Raw genomic sequence first — 23714 nt, 5'->3', positions numbered from 1 at the left:
TTGGTAACGGAATACTTTGCAGAATGTTGACAAGAAATACTTAATTGTATAAAAACAATTACATGGAAAGATCCTTAGTATATGTGTAGGAATGCCTGTTGGAATGTGTGTATTCCAAACTGGCTAGTGCATTATACATAAGTTAACTCAGGTTTCTTTCTCACAGCTGATTTAAAGTGCCTAGTTACCAGTGCTTGATTGAGCCGGCAGAAAATTATTCCAGTGTAAAAATTGTGCTCCTTTTCCACCCCACCCAACTCTTTATGGCCATAGCACGATGTCAGCAAAGGTGCTATACAAGGTAGAGACTGGTAGATTGCCCTGGCTTTGTTTTCCGCCCATCCACTGAATGTAATCAGCCAGTGAGAAAACATTCCCTTCCTATGGGTTGGGGCTGGCAGATAAGGTACATTTTGGCAGGTGGCCAGTTCAACTCTGGTCTGTCTTAGTCAAAACTCACTGTCTCACAAAAGTGTTTTGTGGGGTTACCTTAAAGCAGAGTTCTCCAACGTTTCTGGCTTTGCGATCGGCCGGGGGGGAGTGGGAGAGGGGATGGTTCTATGTGAGTGGCCGGCAAGCGCGCCTGCAGCTCCATTTGCGTGAGCGGTGTGCGTACGCACATACCGTTCATGCGAAATTGAGCATGCACACGTGTTTGCCCGCCGCTCATGCAAATGGGGTGAGGCTGCACATACGTATGTGCTCACCAGCTGTTTCTACAGCCCGGTTGCAATCCCCTCACAGCCCACTCATGGGCTGCGGCCCACAGGTTGGGGACCCCCACCTTAAAGCGAATGTTTTAAGCCCTGTTCTGGAACAGCATTATTCTGGTAGTAGTTTAGAAGAGTGATAAACTTACAATCAAAAGCATTTTGTACCTGAAACACTAGACCTACAATCTTTCTTCTGCTTTATTAAGCAGCTTTCCCTTCCTCACCACTCCTCCATTGCTCAACTGTTGCAACATATTGCCTTCTTGAAGAGGAAGTGCTACTTTAACCCTAGAACAAGTAAGAACAACTCATGGAGTGAAATTAAGGCAATATCATGAAGAGAAAAAGAATGCTCCTAGGATCGGTCATGCTATGGCTAGATGCTAACAGGGAAAGCTTTCAGGATAGCATCACTGTGTATTGAAATGTCAGAAGCCTGTATCTGCTTTGTAAGCATAGACAGAAAGAAGGACCTCAGTGTAGATTTCTCATATTAGGTATTCCTTCAGAATGAGTATGTATTTATGTATGTATGCATTTATTTATTTATTTATTTATTTATTTATTTATTTATTTATTTATTTATTTATTTATTTATTTAACTAACTAACTAACTAACTAACTAACTAACTAAAAAATTTATAAACTGCCCAGCTCCCTCAGAGAAGGCCTCTGGGTGGTGTACAAATAAAATATTAAAACGTAAAAGTGTATATAAAATTAAAAATAGGCAAAGATGATTAAAGTTCAATGTTAAAAGTAATTAAAAGAAGGGTACTCGAGGTTCTAACCCACCCCACGGCTGTATGAGCCCCAAGCAAGATTATCAACCCTATTAACAGCTTTGATACAAATATGTAACAGGCAATTATACATTTGACAATTCTATGTTTAAAAAGGCTCTTTTGTGTTCTTTAAAAAAATGTTATTTTTTGGTTATTTTTTGGTACTCCAGGTACCTGGCCAAGATCATTAAAAGTGCATATTATATTGGCATAGACATGCTTTTTAAAGGCAGAGAAAATAGACAATGTTATGGAGAAGGGAACCCACAGCAGTGTGATTCAATAGTTAAGAATCAAGCTAGTAAGCAGAAACTGCACTTTTAACTCCGTTCAAACAAAGCTTGTGAAAAGTCACGAAAGTCTTATTTAAATCCTACTTTGAAAATTGTATGCTTCAGAAAGTATTTGATAAAGGTTAAAAAGCATGCTTTTACATTTCATGTAATTCCAAGTTTTAGAATTGCTCTTCCTAAAATTATCTTAAAATGTATGGTGCTAATTAAACCCACAAGTCCCAAATTGCCGTTTTACAGATGATTTTAGCCCTGGAGACCAGGCTGATTTCCTGGTTTTAAAAACTAACATTGCAAAGGACCTTTTCGTTAGCCTAGATAGATCTCACTACCATTTCTTTGCCAGAGTTGTAACAGAATATTCCATGAGATAAAGAAACAAGACACTGCTGATGTGTGTAAAACAAGTACAAAAATGTTGCATGACAAACACAAGACATATGTAATGAATTTAAGGGAATGAGTTGAACAACTTGAACCTTTGCCCCTGTTTCTCAAATGGCAACCTTCTTATGTCATCCTACCTGAAAATATCGGCATCAATTCTACTCACACAGAAGACTTTAGGGATTACACGAACCTTTACTTATTCTGATTTCGAATTCGGAGACACCTCCTTTTCAGTGGTGGCTCTAGATCTTCTGGCCCTGTGCTGAGAATTGGCGTTGAAATAATGCAGGGTCCAATAGCAGTCTTGTCCGCTGGTCTGGGTACAGGCTGGATGACGCAGCCTGCTTTGGGTAGCATCCGCAAAGCATATGCATGATCCTCATCGGCCGGATTGTTAAGGTTGGGATCTTGTTTGTCTCCCCCAAAGAGAGACTCTTCCCCCGTCTTCTTACCAGACTCTCCTTCTCGGCGACAGTTTGATGTACAGTTATTCTCCTTAACGGATTCCAGCTCACTCACTGGCAGGTCCTCCAGCAAACAGGGTTGAAGCTGAGTCTTTTTCTGCTCTTGGGGTGTTTCTGAGTTCTTAGAAACCTCGGGGCCTTTTGTGCCATTCACAATGACATTGCAGGCTGCAGCTGCAGCATTTTCTGGAGTGCCAGAGGCAACTGGGAGGGAGCCACAGTGAGATGGATCACCACCCGATAATGTCTTTGTTTCGGTGGGGCTGCAATTTTTCCTGCAGTCACTGCAGTTCCTTTTATCTGAGCTACCCGAAGTCAGATTCACAACGCTGCTAGCTTCATGTTCAACTTTGACTTCAGCATACAAAGCCCTGTGGATAACATTGTGTAGTCTAGACCTGTGACCTACAGTTAAGTCTATCACACCATCCTGTGGTCCCTGTAGTACTGTAGGAAAACCAAACTTGTTGTTCACAGGACTACTCGATCTCACAGTCAAGTCAACAACTTCATTTTTACTGTGCTGCTGATGCACTTGGGTTTGATTTAAGGACTGGCCTGAGCAGCTTGGTGATGAATCAGAAGGCTTGGAAGGGCCTTGTTTAGAATTCCTGGGGGACACAGAGTTACTTGTTGGCTTAGCCCCTGTTGTGTCGTTGGGTGTATTTGGAATGAAGCTTTCCCCGTTGCTCGAGAAGCCATTTGGGGGCTTGGAATCATTGATGTGAGGAATGGGGATTGGAATTGGGATTGGGACAGGAAGTGGAACGATAACAGGATATGGCACTAAGAGGGTTGGTGGTGGCACTAATGGGGCAAGAGATGGCAAACCAAAGTTCATCATCTGTGGCATGGGCATAGGACCATTTGGCATCATGCTTACAGGAGGGAAAGGCAGGCTGGGCAAAGGAACTCCTGGCGGTGGAGGGGGTAGTAAGCCTGGAGGATTTCCAGGCATCGTTGGAGTTGTTGGAGGATGGATATGAGGGGACAGCATTGGCCTATGCATTGGGCTGGAAGTGGGTCCCATATTTCTAGGACCACCCGGTGGTGGGCCAATTCCAGGAATCATTGGATTGGACAGAGGGCTATTTGGATTTGAGGCATGATGAGGTGGCCCTCGAATAAACGGTGGACGAATCTGCTGCAGAATTTGCTGCTCCATGAATATGGGCAAGGGAACTGGTCCACGGTTTGTCATCACCATGGGCGGACTTCGAGGTGGGACACCGATTGGAGGCACAATACTAGCAGGTGGCTGAACAGAAACTGGTGGAATATTTGGATTCTCATTGATGGGAATAGGTTTGGGAACCGGTGTTGGGATTTTAGTGACAGAGCAGTTGGCAGTATCAGACGGAGAGGCAGTGGTAGACGTGGATGATCCAGGACCTTGAATTTGGCCAGCTGCAGACACTGGGGATGGGGCCTTTCTCCGAGCATCTGCTAGCGATATATTCCAAGAATCTGGAGTCAGCAGCTGCACCCCAGTGCCTTCTGCTTTATTTTCTACTGGAGGATGTAATGTGCTGCAGAGTCCAGCTGGAAGATTGGCCTGTGTCTCTTTGTAGAAAATGTCCATTTTGTACTGATTGAGACATTTTGCACTGCAGAACTGAAGCCTTCTTTCCCCGTCCCCAAAATCCAGATACTCTTTTGTGTGTCTTATGTGCTTACACCAGTCACACACCTACAACACAGTAACAAAATCAAAACAGGTAAGAAAAAAGTGATTTCTTTTTTATAATGTCATTTGCATTAAAAGTATTTTTTTAAACTTTTGATAACTGATTTTTAAACATCTGAATTATCCAGAAAAAATATATTTCATGAAACTTGCATGCCATGATCCCAAAATATAGTTGATCTAACATTGTTATGTATATAGGTAAATATATAGATATATACAGACACACATGCCTTCACACAATTTATTTTTATAATATTTAATCTAGTTGTCATCTACAATGCTAAAAACCTTTAGTAAATGAAAACAATAGTATTGTGCATGTATGTGTGTTTATATCTACATTCACATCTAAATGATGTTCTGGAAAAGCAATAGGATTATAAAAAGATTTTTTAAAATCATTATATTAAAACATAAGGTAATATATTTAGTGGAATTGAAATACTGCTAAATATAAAGTGACTGTCCTATAAATCAGAAAATCCTCACATCAGGTCTTATCTATGCCATGAACTAAGAAAAAACTACCCTATATTAGTTTATTCAAAGGTAACTATTCCATTCAAGAGGATTTAATGCCTAAAAACTACAAGCAGGACTGCAGGCTCAGGGTTTCTTTCCACATTCTACAACATAGACGTAATAACCCATGTGATTTTTATTTGGATTTGCCCTCTTTCTTCAAAAATATTAAAAGTATTAAATAAAATGAGCTGGAAGTAAATTTCATTGACCGTATTGAGACTTTTGAGTAAACATGTATAGAATTGTACTTTGAAACTTCATATAAATGTTGGCGATTTTATTATAAAGCATGATCAGAGTCTAATATAACATTAAGAAGCTTAAGATCAATGACTATAATAGGCCTTGGTTCAGAAGCACAGTTGAATTGGTCATGTGGATTTTGACTGAAAAATGGAACTCTAGTTATAAAAGTAAGATCAAGGAACACTTGGAAAAAGACCTCATGATTTTTGAAAACTGAAAGCAACTCATCTATGGTATAAAAATGCAACCTGACATTTTAAATTAGTGAAGTGCCATAAATAGCAATGGTGGGATAGTATTACGTTGTATCCAAAAAGCAAAACCATCATATAGCATTAAATTTGAATTCTAATTATGAAGTACAAAATAATAATAAAACCTGGATGAATTTCAAGTATTCAGAAACTGTGATATTTTAACAAGCTGGAAAGATTATCCAAGCTGTTTGCCCATGCTTTTTAAACTAGTCATTTTTGAATATACTTTTGGCAGACAAAAATTGATATAACCAAAAAATAAGACAAAACCTCTTATTATGATGCTAGTCTTTCTGTACCAAATACAAGTTATTTTCTGTCCTACTATTTGGTGGGGTAAAGATGCTGCCAATTTAAAAAAAATAAATAAATTATGGTTCCAGAACTAATTAAGCTGTGAAAGGTTTTCCCAGTTGTAAACCACTAGAAACCAAAGTTCAAAAAATAGACATTCTAGGTTTCAGAATCCATTACTTTAGAGAAATTATTATGATTTCATTAACACATTAATACTGTAACACCAACAGCTCTCACAGATGGCAGAGACATGATCTACAATGCAAATATGACTCTTGTTTGCACAAATGCCTTTTCCTTCATATGGCATTTTAAACAAGAATTAAAATGAATAATCTTTCCACAGCTATAAACAGATCAACAGATGTCAGAATTTTCGGTGCCTTTTTATACACAGTGACAATCTCGGTTTTTGTCATTCATTCCATTCTAATAATATTACAAAGATTTTTTTCACCTGCTATCTATGATACGTATATTGAGATAAAAGTATATGAATGCACTGTCCTTTGTACACCTTTGCACAGTATTCAGAACTGGAAAACCTTATCTTAAACATACACAAAATGATGCCATAACAAAAAGATAGCATTAAAGTAAATAATGTAGATTTAATATCCATTTGCCATATAAACAAATTGAAAACAACATATGCTGGGCATTTGACTAGTCGTAGTCAATTCTTGATTTTTTCAGTGATAACACTTAAATTGATTAAAGCTTGCACATTTGTTGAATATCTCACTGGCATTTCAATAAAAGATAGAAAACAAGCCATATGAATAAAGCCTTTTTGACTTAAATTAGTTCAGTGGGCATTTATCCTATAAATCCTCATCCAGGGTGGTCATTGATGTTTATTCCTTGTAACAAGTCACAATATTCTAGTTTATGTCTCTTTAGAATCAGCTTGTTGTAGTGTGTATGAAAACACATCTGAGCAATCGGTGGCATCAAGAGCAAGTAATTCTTTAGTTTAAATTATCTTGGTGTTACAGGAGATAAACAGGCTCAGACCTCAACCTCATATGAATTAGGTTTACAACATTGATAATTATTTTCCATGTTGTGTTGCTTGAACAATTGTGTTCCCAAACCGATTCTTTTTCTGTTGTCAATTAAAGCAACTTTACAGTTGGCCAGCCACTTTTGAATATCCAATGCTATTTTTGATGCTTTCATCTCACTATTTTTTCATATCCAAAGTGAATCCAGTCAATTTGCCCCTTTGTTAGCTGTTCTGAAACTCATGTTTTAACATAAAATCTAAATGCTCCTTACCAGTGGTGGGTTGTTTGCGGTTCATCCCGGACTGAGCGAACCGCTAGCGGTGGCGGCAGGAGGCTCTACCCACCCGCCGGATGCGCAGAAGCGTCTTGCGTGCGCACGCACGGGCAAACCGGCAGCAACCTAAATTGAAACCCACTACTGCTCCTTGCTCAATTTTAGAGCAAACTTTTTTTTAAAAAAAAATTGTCCAATATTTTTAACTAGGGAGGGAGATTGGTGGGACAGCAAACTCCTACAATTAAATAACACATTTATTTAATGGGTATGGAGGTAGTCAGAAAACTCACTCATTCCAGGAGAAAAGGAAAGTTTAGGAAGTATTGACTTACTAATTTATATGTAAAATGAGCACTGGCAATTGTTTAGAACACACAAATTGCTTTCAATAACACTTTCTATAAAGTAATGATTTAAAAAGGTAGAAAAAGCAAGTGCAGCCAAAACTAACTCTGGAAAGATCAGAAAAATAATGATAATGAATTATATACTTTATCCACACAGCAATGTTGACAAACTCTACTTAACCAAGAAGGATAGGTGAGCATAGAAAGTTGCAACATCATATAATTGAAGAAGAAGAAAGCATTGGAAGGACAATGAAGAAGATGCACTGAAGCTAGTACTCCATGAAGGCTTACTGAATACTGGAGAAACTAAACTGGTTGACAAGAAAGACCAGAAGAATAAAAAAGAGATACAGCAAGGCAAAATATTACATGGCCAGTGCAACACACACACACACACACACACACACAACACACACAAGCAAACATACAAAACCTAGCAGGTGAAGCAGATAACAAGATCTGGCAATAGCTAAGAGCAGGGAAAATTAAGAAAGAAACAGAGGAACTAATTCTGGCTGCACAAGACCAAAGCTTCAGAACAAATACATACAAAGCCAGAATTGAGATGACAGCAACAGATAGCAAATACTACCTCTGCAAAGAAGCTAAAGAAACAGTGGATTACATTGTTGCTGCTGCAAGAAGATCACACAGACTGACTACAAGCAACAGCATGACAAAATAGCAACAATGGTGTATTGGAATATCTGCAAGAAATACCATTTGCCTGCAAGCAAGAACTGGTGGGACCACAAAATAGACAAAGTAACAGAAATGAAGAAGCTAAGGTGGTCTGGAATTTTAGAATTCAAACAGATAAGCATCTGTCACATAACACCCCAGAACAATTTTTGATAAGAAAAACAAAACAGTAGGGAGAGCAGAATAGAGGACAAAAAACTGGAGAAAAAAATATAAAAACCTATCAATAGAAGTGGAATGATTATAGCAATTTTTTTTTTAAAAAAAAAACAAAGATAGTTGCAATAATAATAGGCATTTTGGGTGCAATCCCAAAACATCTGGAGCACCACTTAAACACGATCAGCATTAATAAAATTATTCTCAGACAAATGCAAAAGGCAGCTTTACTCAGAACATGTTACATCTTGCAATGATATCTTTAACAACATCAAACAACATCTGCCTATCCGAGGTCCTTGGGAAGGATTTGATACATGGAAGAAAATGTCAAATTGAATATAAACATCTCGCTGACTGTGTGATCAACCATAGTAATAAGGCCAGAACTGAAAAACAGTGAATGATTCAAAGTGCAGATTGTGGAAAGAAGCAGAAGAAACAGTAGTTTCAGTACATTCAGCTCATGTAACAAGATCGCACAAACTAATGATAAACAATGATATTACACAGTTGCCAGAATAATTCACTGGAACATCTGTAAAAATTATCATGTGCCAGTAATGAAATATTGGTGGGAACATAGAGTTGAAAAAGTAATTGAAAATGAACAGGGTAAAATATTTTGGGATTTTTGAATATAAACTGATAAAGTTTGGCACATAATATACCAGATTTAACTATGATTGGAAAAAAAGGAAGCGTGGATAATTAATGTGGCAATACCAAGGGATAGTAGAAAACAAAGACTTGGAGAAGATCACAAAGCATCAAGATCTGAAAATTGAAGCTGAAAGATTATGGCATAAACCAGCCATGGTGGACACTCAGAACACTGGGTATCATACCAAAAACTCTTGGATGGCAAATCTGTACGTTGACAAAATTTCCATCTGTCAGTTAGAAAAGACCACACTGCTTGGATCGTCACATATACTATGCTGACACATTATAACATCCTAGATTCTGAAAAAAACTTGATTCATATGAAGGCAACTGCCAGCTAATGAACTGACAGCTATGATGTCACATTATTATGTATATAATAATAATAATGACAAATTCACCATCAGTCAATTGCAAAAGGCAGCTTTGCTTAGAACAGCTTACATCCTGCAATGATAGCTCTAACACAGGGCTGTCAAACTCGCAGCCTGCGGGCCAGATGCATCATGCACTGGCCACATCCATACCTGGTTTAGCGAAGGGGAAAAAAGTTGTGATATGTCATGTGACGCCATGAGTTTGACACCCCTGCTCTAATACCATCAAACATCAAGATCTACCTATCCCAGGACCTTAGAAAGGACTTAATAAGCGGACAAAAATGCCAGATCCAGTCTGAACATTTGGCTGACTGTATGACTAACAGCAGTAAGGAAAAACAATAAGTAAATAATTAATAAGGAAAAACAATTGGAAAAATTACAAAATATGAGGACTTGTTGAATGCTTATGAAAAAAGAAACCTGTTGTCATCAAAATCAATCATGATTGGAACCCTTAGAGTGATACCAAAAGAAGTTCCTTGATATCTGGAAATACTGAATTCATCAGACCTGATAAATAATCTAATTTTACTACAAAAAAATATCATCTTGCTTGGAACTGCCAATATTCTTAGACACCAGGGTGAATAAAAATCAATGATTTTTTTAAAAAAATCAAAAAAATCAGATTTTTTTGATTTAAATTGGATTTTTTTGATTTTTATCGAATTTATTTTAATAAAAAACTTTTGAGGTAAAAATCTATCGTAAGATAGTTTTCGATTTAAGATACATAAATAATTTAGTTTATTCAGCATGAAATGGAGCTTAGTTATGTAGCATGAAGCTGTATATTCTGCAATACTGGGACTATTGGTGAGTCAACAGTGGGTCAAAGGAGTAGCAGAAATGACAATTGCTCTTTAAAAATTATGATTTAAATTGAGTTGATTTAAATCAAGCCTTTTTACTAGTGATTTAAATCATGATTTAAATCCACCCTGTTAGACACCACCTTAATAATTCTTAAGTATTGGTTAGGACTTGAATTATTAAATTTCCACCAATCTTAGACTGTGAATCTAATTCAGATTACCCACATACTGTATAATAGTAGTAGGGAAGAGGAGGAGGAGGAGAAGGAGGAGGAGGAGGAGGAGGAGGAGGAGGAGGACTGGTACATGCTAAGACACTTATCTACAACTTATGTTATCACCCCTTTCTTCTGGATGAATGTTTCACTTTTGTTAAAACATTATTTAATAATATTAATTTGATTTTACTACAACTAATCTCAAGGGTATCCTGTTAACAAAACTTGTAGAATAATTTGCTAGAATTCAAACTGATTTGAATTACCAGTAGTTGAATTATTCAACTAATCATTTGGTAGAATTAAATTGAATGTACAGCACTGATATATGTTTACATAGCAGTAAATCTCTATTTATTCCAAATGAATAGGAAAATGGGTTTAAAATGGGTTTAAAATCATGCCCTGTTAAAATTATAATGAAATAACTTAAGAAGAAATAGCCACACATGCAAGCAAAGGAAAATATCTTTTTAAAAACACTAAAAGGAAAAACAAGTCCTGAGATTTGAATCTTAATTTGGGATGGAATGTGGTAGAATTTTAACCAGCTGAATTTACTCAGCATGCAAATTACTTCTTAAAATAGATCACATGCTGTATATTTTACAGATAGAAAAATGTTGTTTTATTGAACTGAAAGATATATGTTCAATCTGTCACAATTTAAGGAATCAGAATGAGCTCATAGGAGAAATGTGTAATTACTCTGAGCATAATATTAGTCAGAAGTAAAATGAATAATTTTGCTCCATTTTATTACCTTGGGGATATAGCCATTTGTACCATAAATTCATTGACCTCATCTGAAATGATAAATCTGTAAGACAGATCCGATCCATTAATTCTTAAGTGACATTATTTCTACTCCAGTAATTTTTATTCTATGTGAATAAATGTGCTGCATCTCTGGTATAATATGAGAAAGAGAAATAAAGACAGAGAAAGAAAACTAGCTGTGTGTGACTTCATAGTGTTAAGTAAAATCAATTGGATAATTACTAGATATTTAGTTCATCAAGGATGTTGTCAGAAACTGATTTATTGTCATTACCCTCCATATTCTCATTTTTATCTAATCGGAGAATGTATTTAGTAATCTGTGATTAATATGTGAATGAAGAAGATTAATATTACATTTCTTTCATTTCAGTAGAGCAGATATTTGTATAGACAGCAGCATTCTCCCATCAGGCCATGTCCAGATATATTAGATTACAACTCTCATATTTCCAGTGAACACAGCCTAACACCAAAGCCATACTGGGGAATTGAGATTTCTAAAACTGAGTAAGTTCTCAAAATCAGCTCAAAGAAGTTTGACAGTGGAGTTTAGCAGATTTCAAGAGAAAAGACTCCCAACTGATTTTTCCCTCTATATTGTTAATGTGCTCCTGGGATCTTGATGACGGAACAAGTTAAAAAAAAAAAGAAAAGCCTTTCTACTGTTATTATCTTAAGAAACAGAAGTGAAAATGTACATACTTACAATAACTGACCAACAATCCCTGTGTCGTGTTTGTATTTCTACCTTAAAATGGCCTGACTGATGTCTACAATTAATACAGTCCTGAAGTAGTGCTTGAAAAAAAGATCAGTGTTGGAGCAGAGAATAAACAAATCTTAGTTAGTAAGAAAGGACGCAGCTTTATCAGGTCAAACAATGGAGGAACAACAACAGGAGCTGACAGAGGGGGAAAAAATTCCATGTAAACAGGGGAACTAAACAAAGGAGCATGATCAATGGATAACCTCACAGCAATGAACTTGAAGCACAGAAGATGTTCAGCACGCCTGCACTTTATGTTTATTAAAGGTGTGCATATAGTGGAAAGTTCTTGTTATTTGAAATATGCAAAAATTTTGAGCCTTTTTAATTATTACTGACAGCCTTTAAGTAGATGTGTACAAACAATACAGTAATATGGTGATTATACGGGGTACCCAAGGATTTAGAAAAAGTCAAGTAAAATAAAATATGGTAATAAATTTATTCTCTAGATCCGTGATGGCGAAACTATGGCACACGTGCCACAGGTGGCATGCGGACCCATATCTGTGGGCACACGAGCGTTGCCCTACCTCAGCTCCAAGGTGCATGCATGCACTGGTCAGCTGATTTTCAGGCCTTCTGGGCCCACCAGAAGTTGGGAAACGGGCTGGGGGTGGGGAAGGCCATTTTCGCCCTCCCCAGGCTCCAAGAAAGCCTCTGGAGCCTGGGGAGGGCAAAAAATGTGCCTCCTGGATCCACTATGTTATCACGTGCCAAAAGTGGGGGGGGCACGGGGGGGTCATGCGCGCATGCACGGGGGGTGGGACATATTGAATTATGGGTGTGGGCACACACAGGTGCGACCTCCTGCGCTCCCCCTGCTTTTGGCACACGACGGCAAAAAAGTTAGCCATCACTGCTCTAGATTATTAATATAAATACTGGGGATAATTATTCCTAGGAAAATATTTCTTTTAGTAGATGTGAATGAAATCGTATTATTCAGATAAAAGGGGATGCAACAAGTTAGAAGAAAATATCAGTGTTATGAGAACTCAGAAAAAGTCATGGCTTGTTTAGGGAGGCACCATCATCCTTTATGGAGCATGTTTTCCACTTTAATCCAGAAAGCTACAAATCCCTAACAAAAGAGCTTTCTTGAGATGTGGAAATGCCAGTAATGAAAAGGATCGATACAGCAGATGATTAGTGAAGAGGACAAAATGTAATCAGATAACAAAATAAAAGTCAAAGTTGTTAGACTCCTTTTTTGAATGTCTTCTCCAGCAATATTATATGTATTTCACATAACTATGAGCAGCAGGATGAAGGCAGACAATAGAAATTTGAGAAACATAGTCAGGGAATGCCCATTTACTCTGAATAAGATTATACTCCCAACCAGATAAACTGCATCTTTAGAAACTGACAGAACTTGATAATGGTCTGGCTGAACCTTTGTGCATTGTATGTCCCTAAATTCAGAAATTAGTAAAGAAAGGAGCCAGATAACTACAGATAAATCAGTCTGACAATCTAACAACATCTCAAAAAATTCTAGATAGATCTTAACATTTTCATTCAACAATCACTTTAAAAACAACATACCAGAGTCCAGCGTGGATTTGTAAGAACAACACTTGGCAAGATAACCTTGTCACAAATTTGGGCGGAACAAGAGAGACTTTTCTTATTATGCGAACATTAGACAACTAATATTTAAGTTAGGCTGGGTGGAATAACAATTAAATGGATAAATGTTTTCCTTGGAAATCATGCACTGGCAGTATTTCCCTTAGTTTCCTCATCGAACTAGAGTGAAATATTGAGTGGACTGTTAGCTGATTCTGTCTTGGATCCCCTACACGTCAATGATTTTATTAATTAGTTGGATGAGATGAGAAATGTATAAATGACACAGAAATAAAAATCATAATATCAATAAACAAAATGAAATTTAACAGAGAGAAATGCAAAGCAGTGAGAGTAAGGAATGGGCCTGGCGATAAAAGTGTAAAAATGATCAACAGTGGTTGTTTACAAACTAAGAAGAACAGTTATAATTTAAGGTTGCACCTCAGGAATAATTCCATTTTATTTTGCATTGATGAAACAACACCTCTCTTCATTAAGGAGGATTCAGATAAACTGGAACAAATTGAAAAAGCCAACAAAAATAACTAAGAGATTAGAAGATACTGTAAATCCTTTAATGAAAGATTAAAAGATCTGGGGAGGTTTAGCTGTAAAGAAGACTGAAGGGGAATATGATGGTACTCTGAGAAACTGAAAGAATATCTAATAGAAAAATAAAGCTGCAAGCTATTCTCTAGAGAATAGGGCACAGAATAATGGATTTTACTTGCGGAAAGATTATAACAAGTTGCCCATATACATGCCTAAAAATCAAGCAAGGGATGAAATAAAGTAATATATACATTTTGTAGTAAATTAATTAACAAGAATGAGTACTCCCTCACGTAATATGCTCAACCAGAGACTGGGCACCATCTACATGTAAAGTTTTAGCCTAGATTCCTACTGAGTAGAAAGTTAGCTTCAGTAGCCCCTTCCAACTCTGATTTATTAACTGTTGTCTATACTTTGAAGAGCATCAAATAGGGAAAGATTCTGAAGATCAACCATGTGTTCTGAAAGTTAGAAAAGAGGTAAGTGTGGTTGTTTTAATGTGAGTGAAACCATGGAAGTAAGGGGAAGTGTGAGTTTTATGAGCAAAGAAAATGAGCTGAAATCTCACTTATCCCATAGTCTGGGTAACACCAGGCAAGTCTCATATCATCATATGTTACATTAACTTAACTACATAACATAGTGTATATATATATACATTATATATTATATATTATATATATATAATTTTAATTATTGTAATTTATTAAAAAGAGGTTTGAGATATTTCTGCCACAATATTTCCAGTCTAAATGAATCCCTCTGGATTAAAGTAGCACATAAATATAAAAATAATAAATAAATAATAAAGCCTTGGTTAGTTATTGTTTATTATCTTTGTAACTGCTTGTACCATTATTATTTTTGTGTGTGCACAAATCATTGCATCATATTTTAAATTTATTGTTTTTAGTAACTCTTCAGTGATTCCATATGGTAACAGTTGGATTCAATCTTAAGTAATCATCTGACAGGTTTATAGTGTGTGAATATGGAAAATGCACATTTGTGTCTTTATAGACATCAATATAGATGCTGTAATTGCATCTGATTATCATTCAGCTTATGTACTATACCATGTATTCACCAAGATGGCACATTTATATTCATGACCTGTAAAGCAGCTTCCTTAAAGTCACTATGGCAAATTATTGCAAAATATTTCCTAATAGGTCTACTAAAGTATTCATCCTGTTATATTTCATTTGCACATTTAACAGAAGATGATGGAGGATTTAGCTTCTTTAATACCTAATACTATGTGAAATTAAGATGAGGGGGGTCTTATATGTTAGTGTTTCAATACTTCTTGAGACAACTGAGCATCGTAAATTCTCTTTTAAATTGTTTGTAGAAACATCATACACTATACATCACAATTTGTAATTTTGAATGAGAGAGATCAACAATGAGAAGGAGAAAGAACTCAGCACTTCTCAAGAAGATGTTTATCTTATTGAGGCTTGTCCAAATTCAAATTATATACTAATATTTTCCTTTATTAAATGTGGTATATTCCTACACTGACTAACACAGATCTAACTCTTCTTGTATAAAGATATAATAAGACTCCAGATAAATATGTATAGAATTGGATGTTTTTATGCATAAGGGCATTTGGATGCCTGTTAAATAGACATTTAACATTCTATTTTATTTATAAGATATCTAAGCTACTCAGAAAATAAAGCCTCAGCAGAATTTATTTTTCTTGAATTGGCAAAATCGACATAACCAGAGTGTAATTGTTATGTATTGATACTTTTGAGCGGGAGTTTCAAACCTGCCTACGTTTCTGATTGGCTGACAGTCCCTCCAGGATTGTATATAAGGAGGGCTGCAGCCTCTGAGTTTTGCTGAAGTCTCACTGTAAATTAAAGAGCTGTTGTCACTTGCTTGGTTGTGCCTCTCGTTATTCCCGAACCACTTCATTGGCGACTAAGGTGGGATAGAGGTCAAAACAAGCGAACCAGTGAGACCACGAGCTTCAGCTAGGCGACGAGGCGAACTACAGGAGACATACCGAACATGTCTGCCTACGTTCCGCCCAAGCCTTTTGATCCGACCCGCGAAAAATGGGTCTCGTACCTGACGAGGTTCGAATGCTCGCTCGAAGCCAGCGACATGCAAGGGCTCTCCGCTAATCGGAAGAGGGCCCTCTTCCTAAGCCACTGCGGACCGGACGTGTTCGAGATGGCAGAGTCACTGTGCGAGCCAACGCCGGTCCAGACCGTTTCCTGGGACACCCTGATGGCCACGCTCCGGGCTCACTACGCTCCCGTGCCCTCCAAGTTCGTGCAACGATACCAACTCAGACAGCGCATACAGCGAGAGGGAGAACCGGTCAGTGCATACATGGCCAGCCTGAGAAAAGCCGCAACCCATTGCGACTATAGAGACTTGGACGATGCGTTGCTTGAGCAACTCATCTGTGGTGTCCGGGACATTAGGCTGCAACGGCGCCTGCTCGCCAAGCCTGATTTAACGCTTGCTGGAGCCCTAGACGAGGCCAGGGCTCATGAAGCCTCCACAAAAGCCGCAGAAATGCTGCAGCGTCCGCTGACCAGCAAAGACAACCCCAAGTCTGCCCCGGTGCACAGAGAAGACGCCGGATCCAGCTCGGAGTCCGAGTCGGATGAAGACGTCTTCTGAACGGAGCACCAGAGAAAGGACACTGGCAGCCCCCGGCGAAGCTGTCCCAGCTGTGGAGGGCACCATGACAGACTGTCCTGCAAATATAGGGAGGCTATTTGCAGGCGTTGCGAGAAAAAAGGGCACTTGGCGCGAGTCTGTAGAGCCATTCTGCCCAGAAAACACCAACCACGTGAGCGCCGCAGCCAACCAGAATCAACGCGCCAGAAACAACCAACGAGAGAAGGCGGCGCGAAAAAACGGCGCGAATTTGAACCTCGAGATGGCCGCAGCATTCACATAGACCAGGTCAGCGCGGAAATCGAGGACAAAGTCAGCACGGTGGTCGAAATCAACGGCAAGCCATGCTCAATGGAGATCGACACCGGATCGGCCCTCTCCATAATGTCTTGGGCGACCCTAAAGACCCTCCTGCCATCGTTCCGGAAGGACCAGCTCTCCAAACAGAGACTGCGCATCCTAGACTACCAGGGGAACCGAGTCCCCCTCGAAGGCGTGGGCACGTTCCGAGTCACCTACGGAGACTACGAAAGAGACCTGCCACTGACCATCGTCACGAAGCAGCTTCCCAGCCTTCTCGGCATGGGGTGGTTCCGAGCCCTCGGCATGGGCTTCACCGGCGTCCACCAGATGCTCAAGTCATCGTTAAAAGACAGTCTCCTGACCGAGTTCCAGGACGTTTTCGGGGACACGTTGGGCAAGTATGTGGGGACCCCTATCTCCCTTAATTTAGACCCCAACGTAGCCCAAATAAGACTCAAGGCCAGACGGGTGCCTTTCGCATTGAAACCAAAGATCGATGCGGAACTGGACAAACTGATTAAACAAGGGGTGTTGGTTCCCGTTGACCATGCAAAGTGGGAAACCCCTATAGTGACCCCAGTTAAGTCTGACGGCTCAATTAGAATCTGCGCCGACTACAAGTGCACGATCAACAAGGCTTTGCAGCCGAGCGCCTATCCGGTGCCAATCGTGCATCATCTACTACACTCCCTGGGGCCCGGAAAATTTTTTGCCAAATTAGACCTGGCTCAGGCCTATCAACAATTACCAGTTGATGATGCCACGGCAGAGGCACAAACGATTGTTACTCATAGGGGTGCATTCAAATGCACCAGGCTCCAGTTTGGGGTGAGCGTCGCACCCGGCCTGTTTCAAAGCACCATGGAGCGCCTTCTGCAAGGGCTTCCCGGAGTGGTGCCCTATTTTGATGACGTTCTAGTCAGCGCTCAGGACGAACGTCAGTTAGGGGATAGAGTAAGGAACGTCCTTTCTAGATTTAGGGAAGCGGGACTAAGGTTAAAGAAAAATAAATGTATGATCGCTGTCCCCTCCGTTGAATTTTTGGGGTACAGGGTGGACGGCACAGGCATCCACCCTACCGAAAGCAAGGTGAGAGCAATTAAGAGCGCACCTGCCCCCAAGACCAAAGCTGAGCTCCAAGCCTTCCTTGGACTGCTCAATTTTTACTCAATGTTCCTGAAAGACAAAGCTACCGTCGCAGATCCCCTACACAAACTATTGGGGAAGAATGTACCATGGGTCTGGGGGAAACCACAAGCAGCCGCTTTTGAGGCAGTTAAGAGACTTCTATCAGAAGACAGTTTCCTAATCCAATACAACGCAGCGCTACCGCTTGTATTGGTTTGTGACGCCTCCCCCGTAGGAGTTGGTGCCGTCCTGGGCCATAGACTTCCGAATGGCCTAGAGGCGCCCATTGCGTTTTACTCTCGCACCCTGTCAAGCGCAGAGCGAAACTATAGCCAATTGGACAGAGAGGCTCTGGCTGCAATTGCGGGGGTTAAAAAGTTCCACGAATATCTCTTTGGCCGGCAATTCGAACTTGTGACTGATCACCGGCCCTTGCTAGGACTTTTGGCAGGCGACAGGCCCACCCCCGCTGCTCTGTCCCCACGCTTGACTAGATGGGCTATTTTTCTTTCGGCCTATTCATACCAGCTTGTACATCGACCTGGACGGACCCTGGGTCATGCGGATGCCCTCAGCCGCTGTCCCCTACCTGACTTACTGACCAATCCAACACCTGAGGCCTCCGTCCTTCTACTGGACACATTAACTTTGGGACCTATTTCCTCTGCCGAAGTGGCTAAAGCCTCAGCCAGGGACCCGATCATTCGTACTGTGATGGGGTGGGTGCTAAAAGGGTGGCCGGTCAAGGTGGACGGGGGGGACTATCAAGGTTTTGTAAACAAACGAAACGAACTGTTTACGCAAGGGGGTTGTTTGTTGTGGGGTGATCGGGTGGTAATGCCAACAAAACTACGAACGAGGGTCTTAGAATTGTTGCACGAAGGGCATCCGGGCATTGTCAGAATGAAAAGTTTAGCCCGCAGTTACGTTTGGTGGCCCAACATGGACCAAGTTATCTCTGAGTGGGTGGGGAAGTGCAGACCCTGCCAGGAGTCTCGCCCCGATCCCCCGGTAGCGCCCATCCGAGAGTGGGAGAAACCAAAAGGGCCATGGGGGAGGATCCATATTGATTTTGCTGGCCCCTTCCACGGGCAAACGTTTTTAATTGTAGTAGATGCCTTTTCGAAATGGCTCGAAATCATTTTAATGCCCTCTACCACAGCCGAGGCTGTTATTAAGGCCCTTCGCAAGCTGTTCGCCACACATGGCCTACCGGATACCCTAGTATCTGACAACGGCCCTCAGTTCACAGCAACCCTGTTCGAGGGATACTTGGCCGGACTGGGCATCCGCCATGCCCTATCGGCCCCGTTCCACCCGGCTTCTAACGGATTGGCCGAACGTTTTGTAAGAACGGCCAAAGAGGCCCTATCCAGACTAGATAACGGGGACTGGCAGGCCAAGATAGATCAATTCCTAGCTGTCCAGCATGCCACACCATGCACAGCCACAGGGAGAAGCCCAGCAGAGCTCCTCATGGGCAGGAAGCTCCGATGCGTGTTAGATAGGCTTCACCCCAACTATTCGCACGAAAATTTCAAGGGAGAGACCTCCGGACTAAGACAGTTTCAGATTGGGTCCCCGGTGTTCGCTCGCAACTATGCCAGCGGACCTCTATGGGTTGCAGGAACCATAGTGGGCATAACGGGCCCGAAATCTTATATGGTAGACGTTGGGGTAGACAGACTCTGGAAGCGCCACATAGACCAGCTGAGAAAAAGGGTAGTCGGCGAAGCAAACATAAATTTAGACATATCCGAGCCTAACTATAACAACTTTCCCAAAACAGCTAACTCAAGCCCGGGTTCGCGAGAATACTTAGCTGACAAGCCCTGGTTCCAGCGCCGCCCCAGCAAGTCGCCACTCCCAACCGGGGATAACCACGCCCCGGACAAAATCCAGGAGGTTCCATTGGCGGAGCCGGGAGAGACAGAAAGTCCCTCCGACCAGCTCGACGCCCCACCAAACACTGAACTGCGCAGGTCAACTAGGACGAGAACTCGCCCTGGGCACCTGCGAGATTTTGTGTGTACTTATGTAAATTTTTGAATGACAGTGCCTTCTGGGAAGGGAGGGGTGTTATGTATTGATACTTTTGAGCGGGAGTTTCAAACCTGCCTACGTTTCTGATTGGCTGACAGTCCCTCCAGGATTGTATATAAGGAGGGCTGCAGCCTCTGAGTTTTGCTGAAGTCTCACTGTAAATTAAAGAGCTGTTGTCACTTGCTTGGTTGTGCCTCTCGTTATTCCCGAACCACTTCAGTAATCTTGTGTTTCTTTAGTAGGATACAGCAAAAAGAATTAAATTATGTATTTTTACTTATTTTTATGTAAAACATTTTTATATTTATATTTTTATATAAATAAACAGAATAAAAAATTATCTTTGACCTACCCAAGAAAAGTTCAGCATCTACAACATCTGACTTATATATAAAATCAGACTTAAGTACTTGCGTGTTGAATATTAAGTTCAGTTATCAGCTCCATAAGGTAGCTATTTCACTGATTGACAGCTCTTACAGTATCTACCCTGAATTTATTTCCCCATAGTGTGTAACCTTTTGGTTCTTGTCCTGCCTCCAGGGTAACAGAAAATAACTCTATTCCTTAGAGTTAATTCCTTAGATATGGGAAGACAGTTGTCATAACTTCCCCCAATCTTCTCTTTTTTCACACTAAATATGTTACATTTTTGATTCTCGGGTTTTTTTCAGCATCTTCGTAGTCTCTTCTAAACTTGCTCCAATTTGTCTGTTTTAGACTATGCTGATCCAAAGTAGGCCTAACCAAGGCAGAATGGGACTAGCTTTTCTGCTGTAGTTTCCTGCCAACATCTGAGCCTTTCTCCTGATTTTACAATTCTCCCTTTCTCACTTGTGTTTTTGGCCCCAGCCCTTGATGATAATTTGACAGAATTTTGATTTGATATGTTTTGATCAATAAATACCAACCTTTCAGCATCTTGTAGAGTATAAGGTACATTTAGTTTCTTTCATAATCCTTTGCTATTTTAATTCTCTCACATTTGAACATATAAACATCATATACACATGGGAATGTAATACATGGAAATGTCAAAAAGGACATCTGTTCTGCTCAGGTTTGCCATGTGGAGTGGAAAACCAGAGGGGAAGAAGAAATGGGGGAAAGTATGCCAAGAAATAGCAACAAATATTAAAAAAAGAAAACTAACAGCATCCATCAGCAAGTTTTGTCAGATTGTCATTGTTTTGTAGCTACCTCTTCCTGATATTTTGCTCTTTTTCAGACTGTTTATATTCTGTACATATTAATATGCATTGAATTAAGCATGTCTCCATGTTATCACAAACAACTAGCATGTACAGCAAATTTAGCAAGAAGCTAATATAATAATGGGATTTTGGTGACTTGTGTTCTTTCTTCCAAGATGGTTTTTCAATAGATATGTCTGCATAAGATCTTCCAGTTCATATATAATATTAATACCAATACCAATATATTTATATTAATATTATAAATCTCTGAAAATGGAGTGGCATTTAAATTGCAGGAATTAACCAACAAAACTGTGCTAACCCATCATTTAAGTTGTTTGGTTTTGGCTTAGCTTATTGTACTATGCCAACCACCGTGATTTTGAAATGATGACTTATAAATCACCTACTGTGCACTATTGTGCCTTTTTCAATAAATCACAGGTACTCCACAGCACTTAAGATATTGTAGCCTAGTTATAATAGTCCACTTAGGGATATAAGAACAGAGGTTGAAATTAAAGCAAGATACAATGTACCTTCCAGTGACATCAGTCTCCATCTTGTGGACAGCAGATACTGTAATTTCTCCAATAAACTAAGCAAAGTGTGCTTTAATTTGATTGATGATCTCAAATTGGATGTATGGTTTGTGGTAAAGAAGGAAAACTTTATATTTTTCTCAACTCCCTTTCTGTGCTCAAAAGCAGCCACTATATAATTCATAATTTTTGAAACCTGAATTAGTCATATAATCAACAGTGAGGGGGGAAATGATCTCATCTTATTATGGCACATCTCTCAGAATGATTATGTTTATTGGGGCAGTCTCAGTTCTAATTTGGAGAAGAAGATCTGGTGCAAGATTAGAGGTTGCACACACACACACAGGTAACCCCATTACACATTTCCCAAAATGGAACAACCTGATTCATTTTGGCTGCTGCTGAATTCTGGAAAGAGGGAAGGTACCAATTTTAAGCAAGGGAACTAGAAGAGTAGAATGCAGCTCTCCCTCCGGTCTGAATCTTTGCTACACTGAGAAATTAAAATTCCTTGCCAATAAAGGAGTGAGTGGGTAGGGATGTCTGTTGTAACTAGCATTGTAAATCCTTGCTTGTCTTAATCAGTAAAGTAAATAATAGCTCTGTGACCATGAAGTCTGTATGAAAGAGGGATGGCCTTATAGAAGGAAAGTGTGAAAGAATGCAGACCTGGCCTTGGGGAGCAACATGGTTAGCCAGGCGCAGAAAAAAGGAAGCAGTAGAGATTCAAACTTCACCTCAATTTTTTTGGGTATAAGACAGAGTAGAAAGTCTGGCAAGCTTTTAAGATTTCGTAATTTACTCTACAACAATAAAAGGTATTCCTGAAACTTTTGTTACTTCTGTTTCTTCATCTTGCCGAAGGGCTGTCGGGAAGCTGTTTCTGGGTCCTTCTCAAAAACTATTTATTGTACAGTCACCCAACTTCACTTATAGAATTTATGAGACCTTTGCTCTTTTTCACCATTTTCTTGATTTATGATTCTGTTTTTGGTCATTTTTCTTTCCAGAAGGAAAAAATAGCTGCACAGTGCTTTTTCAACTGAAGAGTCAGAAATCCTCCATCTGGAAGCACCTGATGTATGCAAGAATTAATCCAAGGCAGGAATACATTAGAAACTCATAAAATAGGCTCAGCTTGATAAACTGACAGATTGTGTAGACAGAGCCTCCCCCTATGCCATCTCTGCAAATCAGCCTCAAAGTGTAGTTTTTTATGAATCGCTGTATTACTTGAACGCAATAAACTATAGTCTCTATAAAGCCATTGTTTTGGAATTATCTTTTTCAGAAGGCTAAGAAGCAGAATATGGTGGTGGGGAGGCAGCGATGAAGGAATATCCTTTCAAGAAAAATATAATTGCAATATGTCTAGTACACCCAATAAATGGAAATACAGAGAAAAGAGAAGGAAAAAAAAATAAGAACATCCATTTTCCGCCTTCCCTGTCCCTAGGTAGTGAGGTAGGTAAATTGTCTCTTTCTCACTACATTTTCTCCCACAATAAAAGACATCTTCTCCAGTTAGTCATTTGCAGCTGTAAAAGGGCTGAAAATATGGGGAGACTGACAAGATCTGCTCTGTCATAGGAGATAAACTGAGGAGCAGTTAATCAAAGTCAGACAGTTACAGCTTGATCTTTGCCTTAAATAATGTTGATTCAAAATTGTCATGTTGTTTTTGACACCAGTATCAAATATGATCTGGTAAAAGTTCTTATGTGTGATTTATATTCTCTGCACAGCTCAATACATTTTCTTTCAATACTAAATCAGTTTTTGTAAGAATGTTCCACATATTCTAGAATACTGATGTTTACATAGAAGTATCAAGTTGGCTTCAGATAGCAGAAATGGAGGAGAAGAGGCAAAGATCGCATCTTCCTTGATATCATGAATCTGAGTTCACAACTGACAATGGTCAC

General features: G+C 39.7%; 1 protein-coding gene across 7 annotated transcripts in view; it reads right to left on the bottom strand.

Annotated features, from left to right (window-relative positions):
• Positions 1-23714, bottom strand: part of SOBP (sine oculis binding protein homolog) — a 141886-nt gene that overhangs the window by 13963 nt on the left and 104209 nt on the right. For all 7 annotated transcript variants that reach the window (XR_015731392.1, XR_009621885.2, XM_034409106.3 and 4 more), the window contains one exon: positions 2372-4335. Coding sequence is in view for 5 of the 7 variants with exons in the window: in XM_034409106.3 (XP_034264997.1) it covers positions 2374-4335 (1962 nt within the window). In the remaining 2 variants the exon portion in view is untranslated. The remainder of the gene's footprint in view (positions 1-2371; positions 4336-23714) is intronic.

Source organism: Pantherophis guttatus, chromosome 1 (assembly GCF_059756535.1).
Source record: "Pantherophis guttatus breed Tessera chromosome 1, ASM5975653v1, whole genome shotgun sequence".
NCBI lineage: Eukaryota > Metazoa > Chordata > Lepidosauria > Squamata > Colubridae > Pantherophis > Pantherophis guttatus.
The sequence above is the reverse complement of the archived record's forward strand: the minus strand, read 5'-3'. Positions and strand labels throughout refer to the sequence as shown.